This window comes from Episyrphus balteatus, chromosome 3 (assembly GCF_945859705.1).
Source record: "Episyrphus balteatus chromosome 3, idEpiBalt1.1, whole genome shotgun sequence".
Lineage (NCBI taxonomy): Eukaryota > Metazoa > Arthropoda > Insecta > Diptera > Syrphidae > Episyrphus > Episyrphus balteatus.
The window spans coordinates 123,557,069-123,575,700 of record NC_079136.1 but is presented as its reverse complement, the minus strand read 5'-3'; the positions used below and the strand labels follow the sequence as shown (position 1 = coordinate 123,575,700).

Here is an 18,632-nt window from a genome sequence, read left to right as displayed (position 1 = left end):
CGAATGCAGGGTAACCATTTGCAGCCAATCAGTCGGTAATGGTACTTCTATATAGTGCGAAGACAAAAGGAGATTGTGGACTGCGTGGCCAGAAGACACAGTATTTGAAAAAGGCAATGAACTGGATGGAGTCCCACATCACAGCATGGCACCAATATTGAAAGTGCCAGTTTTTGCGGTGCAATGAGAACACAAATACTTTGATATTGTTTTATTTATTATTAAGACTTCCTAGTTAACTGCGTAGGTAGGTAGTATTAAGTGTTGAAAGTAGGGTGGGTCAAAAAAATCTAAATTTTTTTTTTTGATTTGGTACTCCAAAAAATCGATTGCTAGACCCCTCTAGGATATACACACCAAATATGAGCTCTTTATATTAATGGGAAGGTCCTCCGCTTTGCAATTTTCCATTTTTACATCAAGCTTCTACTAAAAAAAAATAATTTTTTTATTAATTGACTTTTTAGCAAATTTCTTTTCATATTCTTGTAGGAAATTGAACGCTCTACAAAAAAGGCCTTATACACTTTTTTCGTTTATCTAACCGTTGAATAGATATTTGAGGTCCAAAAATAGAGAAAATCTTTAAAAATTCGTTTTTTGTTCTTAATTTTGTAACAAATTGAAAAATTATAATAATCAAACGCGCAAGACAAATTCTTTTTGCAAATTGATTGCTCCACAAAAAAGGTCTTAATAACTTTTTTCATTAATCTAACCATTCTAAAGATATTCGAGGTCAAAGTTAAAAAAAAATATAAAAACATTTTATATTTTTAAAAAATTTCCAATTCACTGAAACTTCATTATTTTCAAATTAGCAAGATATATTCTTGTAGGGGCTTAAACGTATTACAAAAAATTCCTTGGAATCAAATTGATTGCTTTAACCGTTTAGAAGATATTCGTATCCAAATCGCAATGCATACGGGTCATAAGAAAACTATTGAAATCAGTGAGCATTGGTTTGGATACGAATATCTTCTTAACGGTTAAAGCAATCAATTTGATTCCAAGGAATTTTTTGTAGAACGTTTAAGCCCCTACAAGAATATATCTTGTTTATTTGAAAATAATGAAGTTTCAGTGAATTGGAAATTTTTTAAAAATATAAAATGTTTTTATATTTTTTTTTAACTTTGACCTCGAATATCTTTAGAATGGTTAGATTAATGAAAAAAGTTATTGACCTTTTTTGTGGAGCAATCAATTTGCAAAAAGAATTTGTCTTGCGCGTTTGAATATTATAATTTTTCAATTTGTTACATAATTAAGAACAAAAAACGAATTTTTAAAGATTTTCTCTATTTTTGGACCTCAAATATCTATTCAACGGTTAGATAAACGAAAAAAAGTGTATAAGGCCTTTTTTGTAGAGCGTTCAATTTCCTACAAGAATATGAAAAGAAATTTGCTAAAAAGTCAATTAATAAAAAAATTATTTTTTTTTAGTAGAAGCTTGATGTAAAAATGGAAAATTGCAAAGCGGAGGACCTTCCCATTAATATAAAGAGCTCATATTTGGTGTGTATATCCTAGAGGGGTCTAGCAATCGATTTTTTGGAGTACCAAATAAAAAAAAAAGAATTTCGATGTTTTGACCCACCCTAGTTGAAAGAGCTATGAAGGATGAGAACAATGAACTTATTGAATGAACAGACAGAACATAGACTTTTAAAATATGAATGATTGCAAAAACCGGTCAAGTCTCGCCGAATGCTTATCACTGAGTTTGACAAAAAGGTGTAACACTTTTATAGGATACTCCCGAGTCAAGACTCTAACAGTCAGACGTTTCCAAGTCAGTGCCGGATTAGCCTCAAGGCAAACTAGGCAGCTGCCTAGGGGCCCCACTTCAGCTAGGGGCCCCTCGCCCCGACTACGAACAACCAAAATTTCTTGGAGTTGTACCTTCAATAAAAAACAGCATTACATTTGTATTAGTAAAAATAAGAAAAAAGAAGAATAAAAAAACGTTTGCAAATCATTAAACATTAGCCCCGTTTCATTGGTTTACTCATGAGTTGATCTAGTACTATAATTACCACATGATCTTCTACTTCTACCACTGATCTTCTATTTTTTTTTTTTTTTTTTTTTATAATGAGCGCGCACTAAAGGGGTTTTGGGTACCCTTAATATACATGTGTTGATAATGAATTATGACTCCCATCCCATCCTGAAGGGCCCAACCCAGCGATGCCAGATTGAGGGATTTTTTCCTGTTTTTTTTTTTCGGTATTTTTGATTAGGGAAAAATGGAAAATCAACCCAGAACAGTCAGCTCAAAATATATCACATTTAAATACCAAGACAAATACTGGTCTATTCGAATATTATTCCAACGACATCGAACCAGAGTTTAGTAACGAGATGGTGCCATTAAAGCTCTTCATGTTGCAATCAGATAATATGTCAGAAAAATCTGAGATTGTGCATGCAGAGAAGTTAGAAGTTAATATAGGCACCGTTACAAATTTATTCATAATGAACTACCCCAAATAAAAACATAACTTCGAAAACAACCAAAATGACGTTTTTTTTCATTTTCTAACGGTAATATTTCAAAAACGGATGCCAATAAAAAAATTTTGACTTCAGATTCGAGTTCAACACATCCAACACTACTAGGAAATTATATTTTGGTTCTTGTGGCAAAAACCTTGTTGACCAGTGTTATCAATTAAAAAAAAAAAACTAAACCACCCACACGCGTTTTGAACGCGATTCAAACGCGTTTTGGATGCGTTTTGGACGCGTTTTGGACGCATTTCGGACGCGTTTCAGATGTGTTTTCCCAGCAAACGCAGAACTACAGAAAAAACCGGTGAAATATGTACGTAAAAGAAGTAATTCTTTTCCACTGAAAAAACATAGGAGCTCGGGAAAAAACTCAGTTATATACTTTCTGTATATAAGAATACGTGAAGCAGCTATCTCTTTCTTGCATGCAAGATGAAATAAATTTCCCCTCCATTAATAGTACAGACAAATGTACTTCAAAAGTGCATCAGCGAAGCACTTCTGGAAGTGGTTCTGATGTACATTTTCCAGTACTTTTTTAACCTACAGAAAAAGCACTGAAACTTGTACTTTTAAAGTACTTATTTGGAGCACTTTCATGGATTTATATCCGTACTGCTAAAATCCATATTTTAATTTCATCTGAAAATAAAAAAATCTTCAAAACAAACAAACAATTCTTTTAAACTATTATTTAATATTTTATTGGAAAAACACAAAATAGTTTTTTTTTTTTTGAAAACAAAATACACTTAAAAAAAAGATCCTTGGGCACGCGCCTGTGGCCTGGCCAGTTGAGAAAAGGAAAAAGAAAAAAATACTCTGCGTCTGCAGTCTGCACTTTGGTGGTAGTTTTTGTATCTTGTTATGATTTTTTTTTTTCAAATGCTCAAGGCTGAAGCTGCTGTAAACTCAGTCAATGATGTCTGGAATTGATCGCCACTAAAAGACAGAAAAATCAACAACTTTATAATTTATCAATTTTATAATCAGCATACCTTTATTTTCCAAATCAATTGGTGGTTGTTGTCATTTTTGTATTACTTTTTTTTCTAAATGCACAAGGCTAAGGCTGTGCATTTTGATGGTGGAAATAAATTTTTGTGGCGTGCCGAAGAATTTGTGTAGTAGATATTGTTTAGAGAAAATAGTTTTCACAAATAACAAATAGCGTTTCGGACGCGTTTTTGACGCATTTCGGACGTGTTTTGGACGCGTTTTAGACGCGTTTCGGACGCGTTTCAGAAGCGTTTTGGGCGCGTTTCAGATGCGTTTCAGGCGCGTTTTGGACGCGTTTTGGACGCGTTTCGGACGCGTTTTGGACGCGTTTCAGACGCGTTTAGGACGCGTTTCAGATGCGTTTCAGGCGCGTTTTGGACGCGTTTTGGACGCGTTTTAGACGCGTTTCGGACGCGTTTCAGAAGCGTTTTGGGCGCGTTTCAGATGCGTTTCAGGCGCGTTTTGGACGCGTTTTGGACGCGTTTCGGACGTGTTTTGGACGCGTTTTAGACGCGTTTCGGACGCGTTTCAGAAGCGTTTTGGGCGCGTTTCAGATGCGTTTCGGACGCGTTTTTGACGCATTTCGGACGTGTTTTGGACGCGTTTTAGACGCGTTTCGGACGCGTTTCAGAAGCGTTTTGGGCGCGTTTCAGATGCGTTTCAGGCGCGTTTTGGACGCGTTTTGGACGCGTTTCAGATGCGTTTTTAACGCGTTTCAGACGCGTTTTGGACGCGTTTCAGACGCGTTTTGGACGCGTTTCGGACGCGTTTCAGACGCGTTTTGGACGCGTTTTAGACGCGTTTCAGACGCGTTTTGGACGCGGACTTGATTCACACGCGTTTTGGGCGCGTTTCAGATGCGTTTTGGACGCGTTTCAGACGCGTTTTGGACGTGTTTCGGACGTGTATCAGACGCGTTTTGGAAAAGTTTCAGACGCGTTTGGACGCGTTTCAGATGCGTTTCAGGCGCGTTTTGGACGCGTTTCAGACGCGTTTTGGACGCGTTTCGGACGCGTTTCAGACGCGTTTTGGACGCGTTTCAGACGCGTTTTGGACGAGTTTCAGACGCGTTTTGGACGCGTTTCGGACGCGTTTCAGACGCGTTTTGGACGCGTTTCAGACGCGTTTTGGACGCGTTTTAGACGCGTTTCAGGCGCGTTTTGCGCGCGTTTCAGATGCGTTTCAGGCGCGTTTTGGACGCGTTTTGGACGCGTTTCAGATGCGTTTTTAACGCGTTTCAGACGCGTTTTGGACGCGTTTCAGACGCGTTTTGGACGCGTTTCGGACGCGTTTCAGACGCGTTTTGGACGCGTTTTAGACGCGTTTCAGACGCGTTTTGGACGCGGACTTGATTCACACGCGTTTTGGGCGCGTTTCAGATGCGTTTTGGACGCGTTTCAGACGCGTTTTGGACGTGTTTCGGACGTGTATCAGACGCGTTTTGGAAAAGTTTCAGACGCGTTTGGACGCGTTTCAGATGCGTTTCAGGCGCGTTTTGGACGCGTTTCAGACGCGTTTCGGACGCGTTTCGGACGCGTTCCAGACGCGTTTTAGACGCGTTTTGGGCGCGTTTTAGGCGCGTTTTGGGCGCGTTACAGATTCGTTTTGGACGCGTTTTGGACGCGTTTCAGACGCGTTTTGGACGCGTTTCAGACGCGTTTTGGGCGCGTTTCAGATGCGTTTCAGGCGCGTTTTGGACGCGTTTTGGACGCGTTCCAGACGCGTTTTAGACGCGTTTTGGGCGCGTTTTAGGCGCGTTTTGGACGAGTTACAGATGCGTTTTGGACGCGTTTCAGATGCGTTTTGGACGCGTTTCAGATGCGTTTTGGACGCGTTTCAGACGCGTTTTGGACGAGTTTCAGACGCGTTTTGGACGCGTTTCGGACGCGTTTCAGACGCGTTTTGGACGCGTTTCAGACGCGTTTTGGACGCGTTTTAGACGCGTTTCAGACGCGTTTTGGACGCGATTTGGGCGCGTTTCGGACGCGTTTCAGATGCGTTTTGGACGCGTTTCAGACGCGTTTTGGACGCGTTTCAGACGCGTTTTGGGCGCGTTTCAGATGCGTTTCAGGCGCGTTTTGGACGCGTTTTGGACGCGTTTCGGACGCGTTTTGGACGCGTTTCAGACGCGTTTTGGACGCGTTTCGGACGCGTTTCAGACGCGTTTTGGACGCGTTTCAGACGCGTTTTGGACGCGTTTCAGACGCGTTTTGGACGCGTTTCGGACGCGTTTCGCACGCGTTTCGGACGCGTTCCAGACGCGTTTTAGACGCGTTTTGGGCGCGTTTTAGGCGCGTTTTGGGCGCGTTACAGATGCGTTTTGGACGCGTTTTGGGCGCGTTTTAGGCGCGTTTTGGGCGCGTTACAGATGCGTTTTGGACGCGTTTCAGACGTGATTTGGACGCGTTTCGGACGCGTTTTAGACGCGTTTCGGACGCGTTTCGCACGCGTTTCGGACGCGTTCCAGACGCGTTTTAGACGCGTTTTGGGCGCGTTTTAGGTGCGTTTTGGGCGCGTTACAGATGCGTTTTGGACGCGTTTCAGACGTGTTTTGGACGCGTTTCAGACGCGTTTTGGACGCGTTTCAGACGCGTTTTGGACGCGTTTCAGACGCGTTTCGGACGCGTTCCAGACGCGTTTTAGACGCGTTTTGGGCGCGTTTTAGGCGCGTTTTGGGCGCGTTACAGATGCGTTTTGGACGCGTTTCAGACGTGTTTTGGACGCGTTTCAGACGTGTTTTGGACGCGTTTCAGACGCGTTTTGGACGCGTTTCAGACGCGTTTTGGACGCGTTTCAGACGCGTTTTGGGCGCGTTTCAGACGTGTTTTGGGCTCATTTCAGACGCGTTTTGGACGTGTTTCGGACGCGTTTCAGACGTGTTTCAGACGCGTTTCAGACGCGTTTTGGACGCGGACTTGATTCACACGCGTTACGGACGCGTTTCAGACGCGTTTTGGACGCGTTTTGGACGCGTTTTGGACGCGTTTTGGACACGTTTTGGACGCGTTTCGGACGCGTTTCGGACGCGTTTCAGATGCGTTTCAGACGCGTTTTGGACGCGTTTTGGATGCGTTTCGGACGCGTTTCAGATGCGTTTTGGACGCGTTTCAGACGCGTTTTGGACGCGTTTCAGATGCGTTTTGGACGCGTTTCGGACGCGTTTCAGAAGCGTTTTGGACGCGTTTCAGACGCGTTTTGGACGCGTTTCAGACGTGTTTTGGGCTCATTTCAGACGCGTTATGGACGTGTTTCGGACGCGTTTCAGACGTGTTTCAGACGCGTTTTGGACAAGTTTCAGACGCGTTTTGGACGCGTTTCAGATGCGTTTTGGGCGCGTTTCAGATGCGTTTTGGAAGCGTTTTAGGCGCGTTTTGGGCGCGTTTCAGATGCGTTTCAGACGCGTTTTGGACGCGTTTTGGACGCGTTTCAGACGCGTTTTGGACGCGTTACAGATGCGTTTTGGACGCGTTTCAGATGCGTTTTGGACGCGTTTCGGACGCGTTTCAGAAGCGTTTTGGACGCGTTTCAGACGCGTTTTGGACGCGTTTCAGACGTGTTTTGGACGCGTTTTGGGCGCGTTTTAGGCGCGTTTTGGGCGCGTTTTAGGCGCGTTTTGGGCGCGTTACAGATGCGTTTTGGACGCGTTTCAGACGTGTTTTGGACGCGTTTCAGACGCGTTTTGGACGCGTTTCAGACGCGTTTTGGACGCGTTTCAGACGCGTTTTGGACGCGTTTTGGACACGTTTTGGACGCGTTTCGGACGCGTTTCGGACGCGTTTCAGATGCGTTTCAGACGCGTTTTGGACGCGTTTTGGATGCGTTTCGGACGCGTTTCAGATGCGTTTTGGACGCGTTTCAGACGCGTTTTGGACGCGTTTCAGATGCGTTTTGGACGCGTTTCGGACGCGTTTCAGAAGCGTTTTGGACGCGTTTCAGACGCGTTTTGGACGCGTTTCAGACGTGTTTTGGGCTCATTTCAGACGCGTTTTGGACGTGTTTCGGACGCGTTTCAGACGTGTTTCAGACGCGTTTTGGACAAGTTTCAGACGCGTTTTGGACGCGTTTCAGATGCGTTTTGGGCGCGTTTCAGATGCGTTTTGGACGCGTTTCGGACGCGTTTTCAGAAGCGTTTTGGACGCGTTTCAGACGCGTTTTGGACGCGTTTCAGACGTGTTTTGGGCTCATTTCAGACGCGTTTTGGACGTGTTTCGGACGCGTTTCAGACGTGTTTCAGACGCGTTTTGGACAAGTTTCAGACGCGTTTTGGACGCGTTTCAGATGTGTTTTGGGCGCGTTTCAGATGCGTTTCAGACGCGTTTTGGACGCGTTTTGGATGCGTTTCGGACGCGTTTCAGATGCGTTTTGGACGCGTTTCAGACGCGTTTTGGACGCGTTTCAGATGCGTTTTGGACGCGTTTCAGATGCGTTTTGGACGCGTTTCAGATGCGTTTTGGACGCGTTTCAGACGCGTTTTGGACGCGTTTCAGATGCGTTTTGGACGCGTTTCGGACGCGTTTCAGAAGCGTTTTGGACGCGTTTCAGACGCGTTTTGGACGCGTTTCAGACGTGTTTTGGGCTCATTTCAGACGCGTTTTGGACGTGTTTCGGACGCGTTTCAGACGTGTTTCAGACGCGTTTTGGACAAGTTTCAGACGCGTTTTGGACGCGTTTCAGATGCGTTTTGGGCGCGTTTCAGATGCGTTTTGGAAGCGTTTTAGGCGCGTTTTGGGCGCGTTTCAGATGCGTTTCAGACGCGTTTTGGACGCGTTTTGGACGCGTTTCAGACGCGTTTTGGACGCGTTACAGATGCGTTTTGGACGCGTTTCAGATGCGTTTTGGACGCGTTTCGGACGCGTTTCAGAAGCGTTTTGGACGCGTTTCAGACGCGTTTTGGACGCGTTTCAGACGTGTTTTGGGCTCATTTCAGACGCGTTTTGGACGTGTTTCGGACGCGTTTCAGACGTGTTTCAGACGCGTTTTGGACAAGTTTCAGACGCGTTTTGGACGCGTTTCAGATGCGTTTTGGGCGCGTTTTGGAAGCGTTTTAGGCGCGTTTTGGGCGCGTTTCAGATGCGTTTTGGACGCATTTCAGACGCGTTTCAGACGCGTTTCAGAAGCGTTTTGGACGCGTTTCGGACGCGTTTCAGACGCGTTTCAGACGCGTTTTGGACGCGGACTTGATTCACACGCGTTTCGGACGCGTTTCAGACGCGTTTCGGACGCGTTTCGGACGCGTTTCGGACGCGTTTCAGACGCGTTTCGGACGCGTTTCGGACGCGTTCCAGACGCGTTTTAGACGCGTTTTGGGCGCGTTTTAGGCGCGTTTTGGGCGCGTTACAGATGCGTTTTGGACGCGTTTTGGGCGCGTTTTAGGCGCGTTTTGGGCGCGTTACAGATGCGTTTTGGACGCGTTTCAGACGTGATTTGGACGCGTTTCGGACGCGTTTCAGACGCGTTTCGGACGCGTTTCGCACGCGTTTCGGACGCGTTCCAGACGCGTTTTAGACGCGTTTTGGGCGCGTTTTAGGCGCGTTTTGGGCGCGTTACAGATGCGTTTTGGACGCGTTTCAGACGTGTTTTGGACGCGTTTCAGACGCGTTTTGGACGCGTTTCAGACGCGTTTTGGACGCGTTTCAGACGCGTTTCGGACGCGTTTCGGACGCGTTCCAGACGCGTTTTAGACGCGTTTTGGGCGCGTTTTAGGCGCGTTTTGGGCGCGTTACAGATGCGTTTTGGACGCGTTTCAGACGTGTTTTGGACGCGTTTCAGACGCGTTTTGGACGCGTTTCAGACGCGTTTTGGACGCGTTTTGGACACGTTTTGGACGCGTTTCGGACGCGTTTCGGACGCGTTTCAGATGCGTTTCAGACGCGTTTTGGACGCGTTTTGGATGCGTTTCGGACGCGTTTTAGATGCGTTTTGGACGCGTTTCAGACGCGTTTTGGACGCGTTTCAGACGCGTTTTGGGCGCGTTTCAGATGCGTTTCAGGCGCGTTTTGGACGCGTTTTGGACGCGTTTCGGACGCGTTTTGGACGCGTTTCAGACGCGTTTCAGAAGCGTTTTGGACGCGTTTCAGACGCGTTTTGGACGCGTTTCAGACGTGTTTTGGGCTCATTTCAGACGCGTTTTGGACGTGTTTCGGACGCGTTTCAGACGTGTTTCAGACGCGTTTTGGACAAGTTTCAGACGCGTTTTGGACGCGTTTCAGATGCGTTTTGGGCGCGTTTCAGATGCGTTTTGGAAGCGTTTTAGGCACGTTTTGGGCGCGTTTCAGATGCGTTTTGGACGCGTTTTGGACGCATTTCAGACGCGTTTCAGACGCGTTTCAGAAGCGTTTTGGACGCGTTTCGGACACGTTTCAGACTATAGATGGATAGTTCCGCAGCCAAATAGTTCCTGGAACTAGTTCCTCACTCGGAACTAGTTCCACTATTTCCCCAAAATTAATTTAAACAGTTCCATCGTTCAGACACAGCCACACACAATAGAAAGAAAGAAGAAGAGGAACAAGAAACAAAACAAATGCGAATATATCTCTGTCTCTGTTTGAAATACACAATACACACACGCATGTCATAGAATTCTCATCCAAAGCCAACACACATGGATGCGAACGAGTTGATCGCCAAAAATTCACAAACCAAAACCACAACTACTTTCTTATGAATCATGCTCACGGACATGGAACTACATTAATAGTTCCAGTTCCAGGATCAGGAAAAAATATTCAAATTCATACTATTTCTTATCTTGATGCATTTTATTGAAAAAAAAAAACTTAAATTCTAGATAGTTCCGCGGAACTAGTTCCAGGAACTTGTTCCGACCGAAAAAAGAACCGTTCCATCGTTCCATGTTCGTTCCGGCTTTGGAACTGTTTTGCGGATCTCTGTTTTGAGTAATTTGCCTTGTCTATAATAATAATAAAATCAAAATTGAAACTTTTTCTCATGATTTCTCTTTCCAGTTTTATAATGAAACCGTAATGCCGACTTATAACGAGTCGATTTTTGCCGTGCGGCGAAGCTTTTTGGCGTCAGTCGAGTCGTGTGAACGTAAGCCGCACGCGACTAAAGTGACAATCCCCATACTAGAGTCCTAGTCGACTTAAGCCGTGAGACATATCATGTGGTTAAAATCGACTCGTGAAAAGTCGGGATAGGTATACCTAGTTATACCTTTTGAATCTAATATATTTTCTAATAACTTATCGTTAATAAAATTTATCTGTGAACCATCAAGTTGCTAAAATTTTTTTGTTGAGATATCACTACAATATTTATTATAGTTATTTCAAATCTTTTAGTTTACATTTATAAAATGACATGATAGGACACCAGATTATATCCGATTAGTCTCTAGTAAGTTACCTGCACAAATTTCTAACCAAACTTAAAAATTGCTTATGATATTAAAAAAGCATCGGAAAAGGGCCCAAGAATTATTTTGCCTAGAGGCCCATGACATGGTTAATCCGGCACTGTTCCAAGTGTACAAAATTTTATCATTTTTTTTTTTTTTTTTTTTAATGTTGGGAAAAAATGGCGATCTTCTGCGACTGGTTATCACCGCGGTGAATGCCATAGCACAATCTAAAAAATATCGACATAAAAGTGGAAAAATTATCTCGAGACCAAGTGAAAGGTGCAGAGTCCCTAGAAACAGGAATAAAATCGAGACGATTCAAAACTCCTCCAATATAATCACCGGATTTAAAATTTCATCCGCAAACTTGTGCCATAACAAAATAATGTTGCAGGATTTGCCTTGTCTATGTGAAAGGATCCACTAAATCAAGCAACGAAGACGTTTAAAACGACAAATGTAAACTAAATTGAGTAGGCTTAATTGACAATCTTGTATCAAGTTGACACTAATTTGCCTTCGAAACAACTTACTACTGTCTCTTGAAATGCATCTTTTTTTCACACACAAATATAATTTCAAAACTAAACCAACCAGACACTCTGCGCCCCAGAAAAATTACACAACTTTACCCACCCATCATATAATAATGTGTCGTGTACCGCGAAGCCACCCATCAACCAACAACTCAAAACCAGACAAACTATATCTCAAAGAATTTCCTCATCCGCTCCTCAACACGCACGACGACGACGATGATGCTGCCGAAGAATTTGATATCAAACAAACTATAACACCATTATACCGTTATATAGTTTAGATTTCCTGAAATTTGAAGCCGAATCTCAATGATGCGAAGCAAAGTTCCTTCACCGAATGTGTTGCAGCATCATCATCATCATCATACATCATCATACCTTGCATCGACAGTTTCACTTTCATCTAGGGCTAAAGAGTGTTAAGTCATCATCTTTCGCTTGGTTCGATGGTGGCTGTGTTTCCATGTGGGATGGGGAAAAATACTATGCTGGCACTGCCGCACGGGGCAATACCAACATCACGCATCAAATCAGGTTTTTCTCAATCAAATTAGGTGCGTGATGCATGGCGTCGAACGCGATGCATGCACATAATTGCAATACCCATAGACAAATATGGTCAGGATATGTAACATGTGCCGAGCGCGGATCTAGGAATGTGGAGAGAAGAAGATAATAATTATAAAAACTGTTAGAGGATATTTTCAGATCATTTTAATGGATAAAGTCAATAAAAGCTTTAAGATAAACAAAATCGATTAAAATAATAAATAACTAACTTTGGATGACGATATCTTCGGAACCAAGCCTCGAAAAAAGTCTTGGTTAACAATAATGAATTCAGAATGAAGAAACCTGTCAAATGATGTAAGAAACATTCTTTAAAAACATCATTTATCAAAAGACAAGTCTCTAAAAGCTCGAAGGTGGTATTTTTTTATGAAGCACATTTTTTCTCCAACAAACAGTAGGATAATCCTTTTGCAAACTCATAGCCCGTTTGTAAATGGTGTTCAAAATAGAGCATAATAACAACTTTGGCGCTCCGGTATTTTTGTGTAAACAAGTAAAATTATATAAATCGCGCGCACACACAAGTTTGTTTTTGCTTCAAAAGTTAGTTTTGTGAAATAAGCAAAGAAGGAAATAACTAGCGTAAAAATATTGTAAACATAAAACTGGATTAGTGAAATTATAAGCACGTTTAAATATAGCAAGTCTATTTATGTGGTTTTTTATATTGATAAAAAAAAAAATATGAAATACTATTTCTCATATTGGGGACGAGGTGAACAGCAGACAACAAAAAAAAAAAAAAAAAAACCTATCAAAACACATATAGTCCTGAATATTTGAAATTGTTTAAGTAAAAATTACTTGTATTCGTGTTAATTGATTGTCTATACTTGATAAGCAAACTTTTTTTTACAAATTTGCCATATGGGAACTCGGTGCAGTCAAAGACACATAACAAGACACCTTTTTATTTTATTGACGTCATTTTAAGGAAACCCTGTTATGGCAGGTGCATCATGTTGATGAGGAATCACTATGCAGACATTTATTAAAAGTTCAAGAGTTAAAGAAAACTTTATAGAATGACACATCAAAAAAAGATAGTTTGTTGTACATTCCAACTACGGTAACGCTTTGGTGTCAAAAACGTCTTAAAAAATCTTAACAGAAGCTTTATTAAGGTTCCGTTTCTTTGCATGCGATTTATGTAAATCTTAAAAAAAAAGACAATAATTTATTTATTTATTATTATATTATTATTCTTTGAATATTTAAGCTTATATCTTACCATTTTTTTTTTAACTGCTAGAAAACTGTTAAATAAGTCTTTTCGAAGTTCCTTTTCAGTTTACTTAAGTAAATTCGCTTACTGAAAACTGAAGTTTTACTTAATTTTAGTACATTCACACTGAAGTCTTATTTTAGTTTTACTATAAAGTCTTTCTGAAGTCCTATTTAAGCCTTAATGAGGTGTTATTGATGGAAGCTTTTCCCTTACTTACTTCTTACTGAAGTCTTCTTGAAGCTTTACTAAAGTTTTACTGAAGCCTTATTGAAGTCTTACTGAAGTATACTTGAAGTATAAATATAGTCTTACTGAATTCTTTCTGAGGTCGTATTGAACTCTTACAGAAGTTTTACTGAAGTCTTACAGAAGTCCTACCGAATTCTTACTGAAGTCTTACTGAAGCGTTACAGGTCTCATATTAAAGTTTGAAACACTTTTAACGAAACATTGCAAATAAAAAAAAATTTGAAAAAAAAATATTATTGCAACTGAAAAAAAATTGAATTAAAACAAAATTTTAATTTTTTGCTACCGAAAAATATTGTCAATAAAAAAAATAATGTTATGCATATAAAAATATTTTGCAATACAAAAATTATTGCAAATAAAAATCAATATTATAGTTGAAAGTGAGTGTATAGTCAAATAGACAAAATTGTAAGAAACTCGACGAATATTTAAAAATAAATATTTTATGCACACATTTTGCATTGATTTTTTTGCAATAAAATTATTTTTTTATACAAAATATTTTTATTTGCATGAAAAATTTTATTTTCAATGCAAATATTTTTCATTTGCATTCGTATTTTTTTTTTTAATGCATAATATTTTCAATTTCAAAAAAAATATTTTTCTTATTAAATTTGTAATGCAAAACAAATATACATTAGAATAGGTAATACATATAATTTTTTTACTACTCTGTTATGGAGCCATTTAATGAATTTTCTTTAATTGAACGACAAATTGCTTCAGCAAATTTGTATTGTTTATTTTCCCTTAAATGTGTAAAAAATGTTTACCAAATAAATCTTAAATTCCTGGCAACATTTAAAGACCATAAATTTCAAAATCGATTGAGTGGTTTCCAAATTGCAAGCATTTCAATGTAACCATTTTCTAACAAAGAAAAAAATGTCACTTCGTTCTTTGTGATTCTCATGGAATCGAATCACCAAATTCAACTGAAGAAATTTTGACACAACCAAACTTTACGTTGAAATGTACGAAAAACTAATCAAATATTTTAGAACAACACTAACACCTTTTGGCTACAAGTTCTTCAGATTAATTTATGTACATTCTCACAATTGATCTCCACCATCAACACTTACTTCGCTAATTTGAAATTGCTCAATTCATAATTTCCAAGCTCAAGATTATAAACCTTAAATGATTCATATATCATATCCCCATCATCACACCAGTGTACCAAGTTATGTCTTGCTCCAAGGCAAAATTGTCGACGATTAATTCATTGAGAAGCTATGATGAAGGGAAGGCGTGGAAAATTGCTGGAAACTTATACATGATGATAGCTTGAAGATTTATGAAGAGATTTGGCGACTCTCCCTTCAACAAAAATGATTATAATCGTGAAGGGTCGCACAATATGAAGATCGATTGCGTGTCCAAAGGCTGTTCAGAATTGTGGTCTGTGGGGGCGCATAGTAGTCTTAGAAATTTTGTATATATTAAAGTACCTAGGGTGGGTGTTAAGTTAAACAATACAGAAATTACCTCTTCAATTAGATTAAAACTTAGTTATCGTTAGCATCTTGGCGAAAGGAAAAAAAATACAATCTCTCATGTTTTTGATATGCATAACGTCTAGATATTCAACATAATTTGCGCACACCCCGGATATTGACCAATTTTGAAGAGTAGACATATGCAAGCAAAATGCTCCACTTTTCTTTCCCAGACTTTGGATTTGGATATAATCACAGATTGGAATCGTTTTGAATTATATGCTCCGGTGTGGTATAGTTTTTAATTTTTGTATTTTATACTGCGATCGTTTTGCTGTCAAAATTTCCAGTTGGACCAGTTTTGCGCGATCGTTTAAAAAACTACAAACTGCCACCGGCATATATACACTGCACAGTTCGCAATGTAGAGCTTAACGTCATTTTTAACTAAAATTTTTAGTGCAACTTCCGTTTTGCAGAATTGCACACATTCACACACAAGACAGACCAGACAGAATAGAGAGACAATATAATATAGAAACATACATTTGACAACGGTAATTTTTAACGATCTCCTTACCCAGTTGCATAACCGGAAAATGTAACTTAAGTAATGGCCTGTCAATTTGAAAGAGATTTGGAAGGTTTCCGTTTTAAATGTCGTCCGTCGTCGTCTTGCCACCAGTCTCGTGAGACAGAGATACTTTGATAGATATGATTTTTTTAGTTTTTTTTTTATGAGAATTTATCATTAATGTGAGTTGTATAGTGCACAATATGGAGCAAAACAACATCGTTGAAGGCAGACAAGTTGCAAGAATGTATTATAAAGGAATCTTGAAGTACTTGTGATAGATATTTTGTTGTTTGTATGGAATGTTTTAGATGATTTTTTGAGATGCATGTTGCATATTAATTATGTTTACTTAAACGTTTAGAATGGAAATTAATAAGAAAATTAAAAATGGTTTGAAATAATAGGCGGTTAAATGTTCTAAAGTTCTAAAGAACTATTGGTTTAAAGATTTGAGTTCAAAGCGTATCCATTTAGGAAAAAATTTTACAAATTTATTTTTTCCAGATTTTCGAAAAAAAATCAATTGTATCCCTTGCCGAAAAAAAAGTATTTTAAAAATTCATCGAATGATACATCGAAGGAAAGGGATCATTGAGCTCCATTCATACCTGAAAACCAAAAGTTTCTTCGAGGTCTGGTTGCTAAGTTATTGCAAGCCAAATATTGTTTTTTTTTTTTTCAATTCGGTAGCATATTTTTTACGAGTTTTAATTTTTAAATAAGTTTTGGTTTGCAGATATGAGTTGACAGTAAACAAGCCCATGCATTTAGCTTAAAAAATTGCAAATCTATATTTTTCAGATTTTCGAAAAAAAAAATGTAAGGGGTACCCCTTGCCTAAGAAAAACGAATTTTCAAAAATTTCTTCTAAAATAATCGATTGATACATCAAAAGAAAGGTCTCTCTAATCTCTATTCATTACTGAAAACCAAAAATTTCTTGGAGGTCTTTCTGCTGAGTTATTAGCATCCAAACTTTCATTGCTTGGAGCTTTGCAATAGCTGCTTTTTTCGCCAAAAATTTTTCAAAACTTAAAATTTCATTTTGTTTTGTAAATATGTATAATGTACATATATACATACATACATACATTGGAAAATATTATTTCTATTCATTGGAAAATTTTTGAGCCCTCATACGATTTTTGCAAATGTAACGGGTGTGACACTATTTCTTCATTTTTTGTTCTCAAGCTGTGTATTATTCACTAAATAAGGTGTTTAATAGCTTTAACACCCAGTAAAAATATTTTTAAAATTACATTATGCTAGCCTGTCTTGTTACGTCACAATTTTTTTAAGATTTTATGTAACGGGTGTGACGTTAAAAAATCGATTTAGTCATGAAAAGTCGTTGTTTTCGTTTTCAATATGAAAGAAGATTTTATTACGTTTACATAACATGTGTGACATATTTTTGTATCGGGTGTGACATTGCATGCAAAATCACTCATACCTTATATTGACGTTAAATTATGATTTTAAAATTTTTTTCTTTCTATCAAATTTTATGATTTTCACAAACAAAGCAAAAGTGTCATCACTTTTTCCGTTAAATTTGTACCTGTATGGCAATAAAATTCTACTAAGCATTGCATACTCATAGGCATCTTTGAAATTCAGAGTTTTATGAATGAAATCATTTGATCGTTTATTTTTGAATACTTTTTCAAATTTTTTTTTGATTTATTGTTTTTGTTTTTTTTTTCTTTAATTCAAGAATATCACAAAAACACGAACAATACGATATTGCTGTGATGGTTATGCTGGGATAACTTCAATAAATGAAACAATCTGTAAGCCAATTTGTCGTGGCGGTTGCGGTCGTGGTTATTGTCATTCACCAAATGAATGCCAATGTGATGCTGGTTATATGGGCAAGCATTGTACACAAAGTTAGTTTTTTTCTTATTTTCTTATAAAAAAAATACTAAAATACTTTTCCTTCTGACTTTAAGGATGCAGTCATGATCGTTGGGGTGATGCCTGCAGGAATGTCTGTCGCTGTCGTAATCAATCGGTTTGCGATAATCGATCTGGAATTTGTCACTGTACATCAGGCTGGACTGGTGAAAGGTAAAATTGTTACCAAATTTGTACTGCCTCAAGTTAAAAAATAACCTCTTTTTCTATTATTAACAAAAAAAGGTGTGAATTACCCTGCCCTCAAGGACTTCATGGTGTAATGTGCAAAAAAACATGTAATTGCAGTTCGAATCGTTGCAATCCACAAACCGGTGATTGTCTTGTCGACGAAAGTAACAATACCCTTCCAGCCAATGTCACAACCTCAATGATTGAAAGTTTAAATTCAACAATTGTCAATATTACCCAGAATCTCAATCGAATAGCAAAAAATCTTGGCACAACTGAAACAGTAACTTACCTTGTTCCGGACACGATTCTTGATGCAACAACTTCGAAAACCGTTCAGGAAGTTATTTTGATTAAGCCACCAGATCATCCAACTCCATCGATAATTGTCCATCAGCCGGGTGGAGGTGTAAAGACCCCAGAAGTTATTCATGTTATAACTAATTGGCAACAGGAGCAGTTGAAAGGTTCTGGTGATGCGAATGAAACTCGAATTTATGAAGCAGGGTTGCCAAGTCTCGATTCGGAATCAAGGATACTCACAGTTTTGTTGGTGGTTCTGCTGTGTATTATGGTGTTTTTAGCTTTGGGATTTTTGATAATCTATAAGAAGTTCAATTTCAAACGAGATGTTATGCCAGGAGGTCCTTCTGATCCTGATGTTGATCCGAATTCGAAGGCTTTTACTAAGCCTCTGCCAGATCTCCCAGCTTTTACTCAAATTATTCGAAATAAAGTTGATGGTGAGAATAAGAAAAATTTTTAAGAACCTAAAATAACAGCTTTTTTTTATTTTATAGGTCCTGAATTCTATGACTGTCCGACCAATAATACCGTTGTCAAGCCTCCTTACTGTTATGCACGTAAAGAATCTCTTTATTCGGTAATTCCGAAATCACGAAAAGGCAGTGTTGATAGTCATTTGTATGATGAAATACGTTATCCTGGTGCACATAAAATATCTCACATGTAGAATTGCATTTTTATTCTTTTGTTTTTGTAATATTTTTTATTAGTTTTTAAGAATTTTAATAAA

The 18,632-nt window shown here is 39.4% G+C and overlaps 1 protein-coding gene across 1 annotated transcript in view; it reads left to right on the top strand.

The window, feature by feature from the left end:
* Window positions 1–18,632, top strand: part of LOC129915221 (uncharacterized) — a 48,149-nt gene that overhangs the window by 3,455 nt on the left and 26,062 nt on the right. Inside the window, exons 2-5 of the mRNA XM_055994701.1 lie at window positions 17,223–17,397; window positions 17,461–17,578; window positions 17,651–18,339; window positions 18,397–18,565. Of these exons, the coding sequence (XP_055850676.1) occupies window positions 17,223–17,397; window positions 17,461–17,578; window positions 17,651–18,339; window positions 18,397–18,565 (1,151 nt within the window). The remainder of the gene's footprint in view (window positions 1–17,222; window positions 17,398–17,460; window positions 17,579–17,650; window positions 18,340–18,396; window positions 18,566–18,632) is intronic.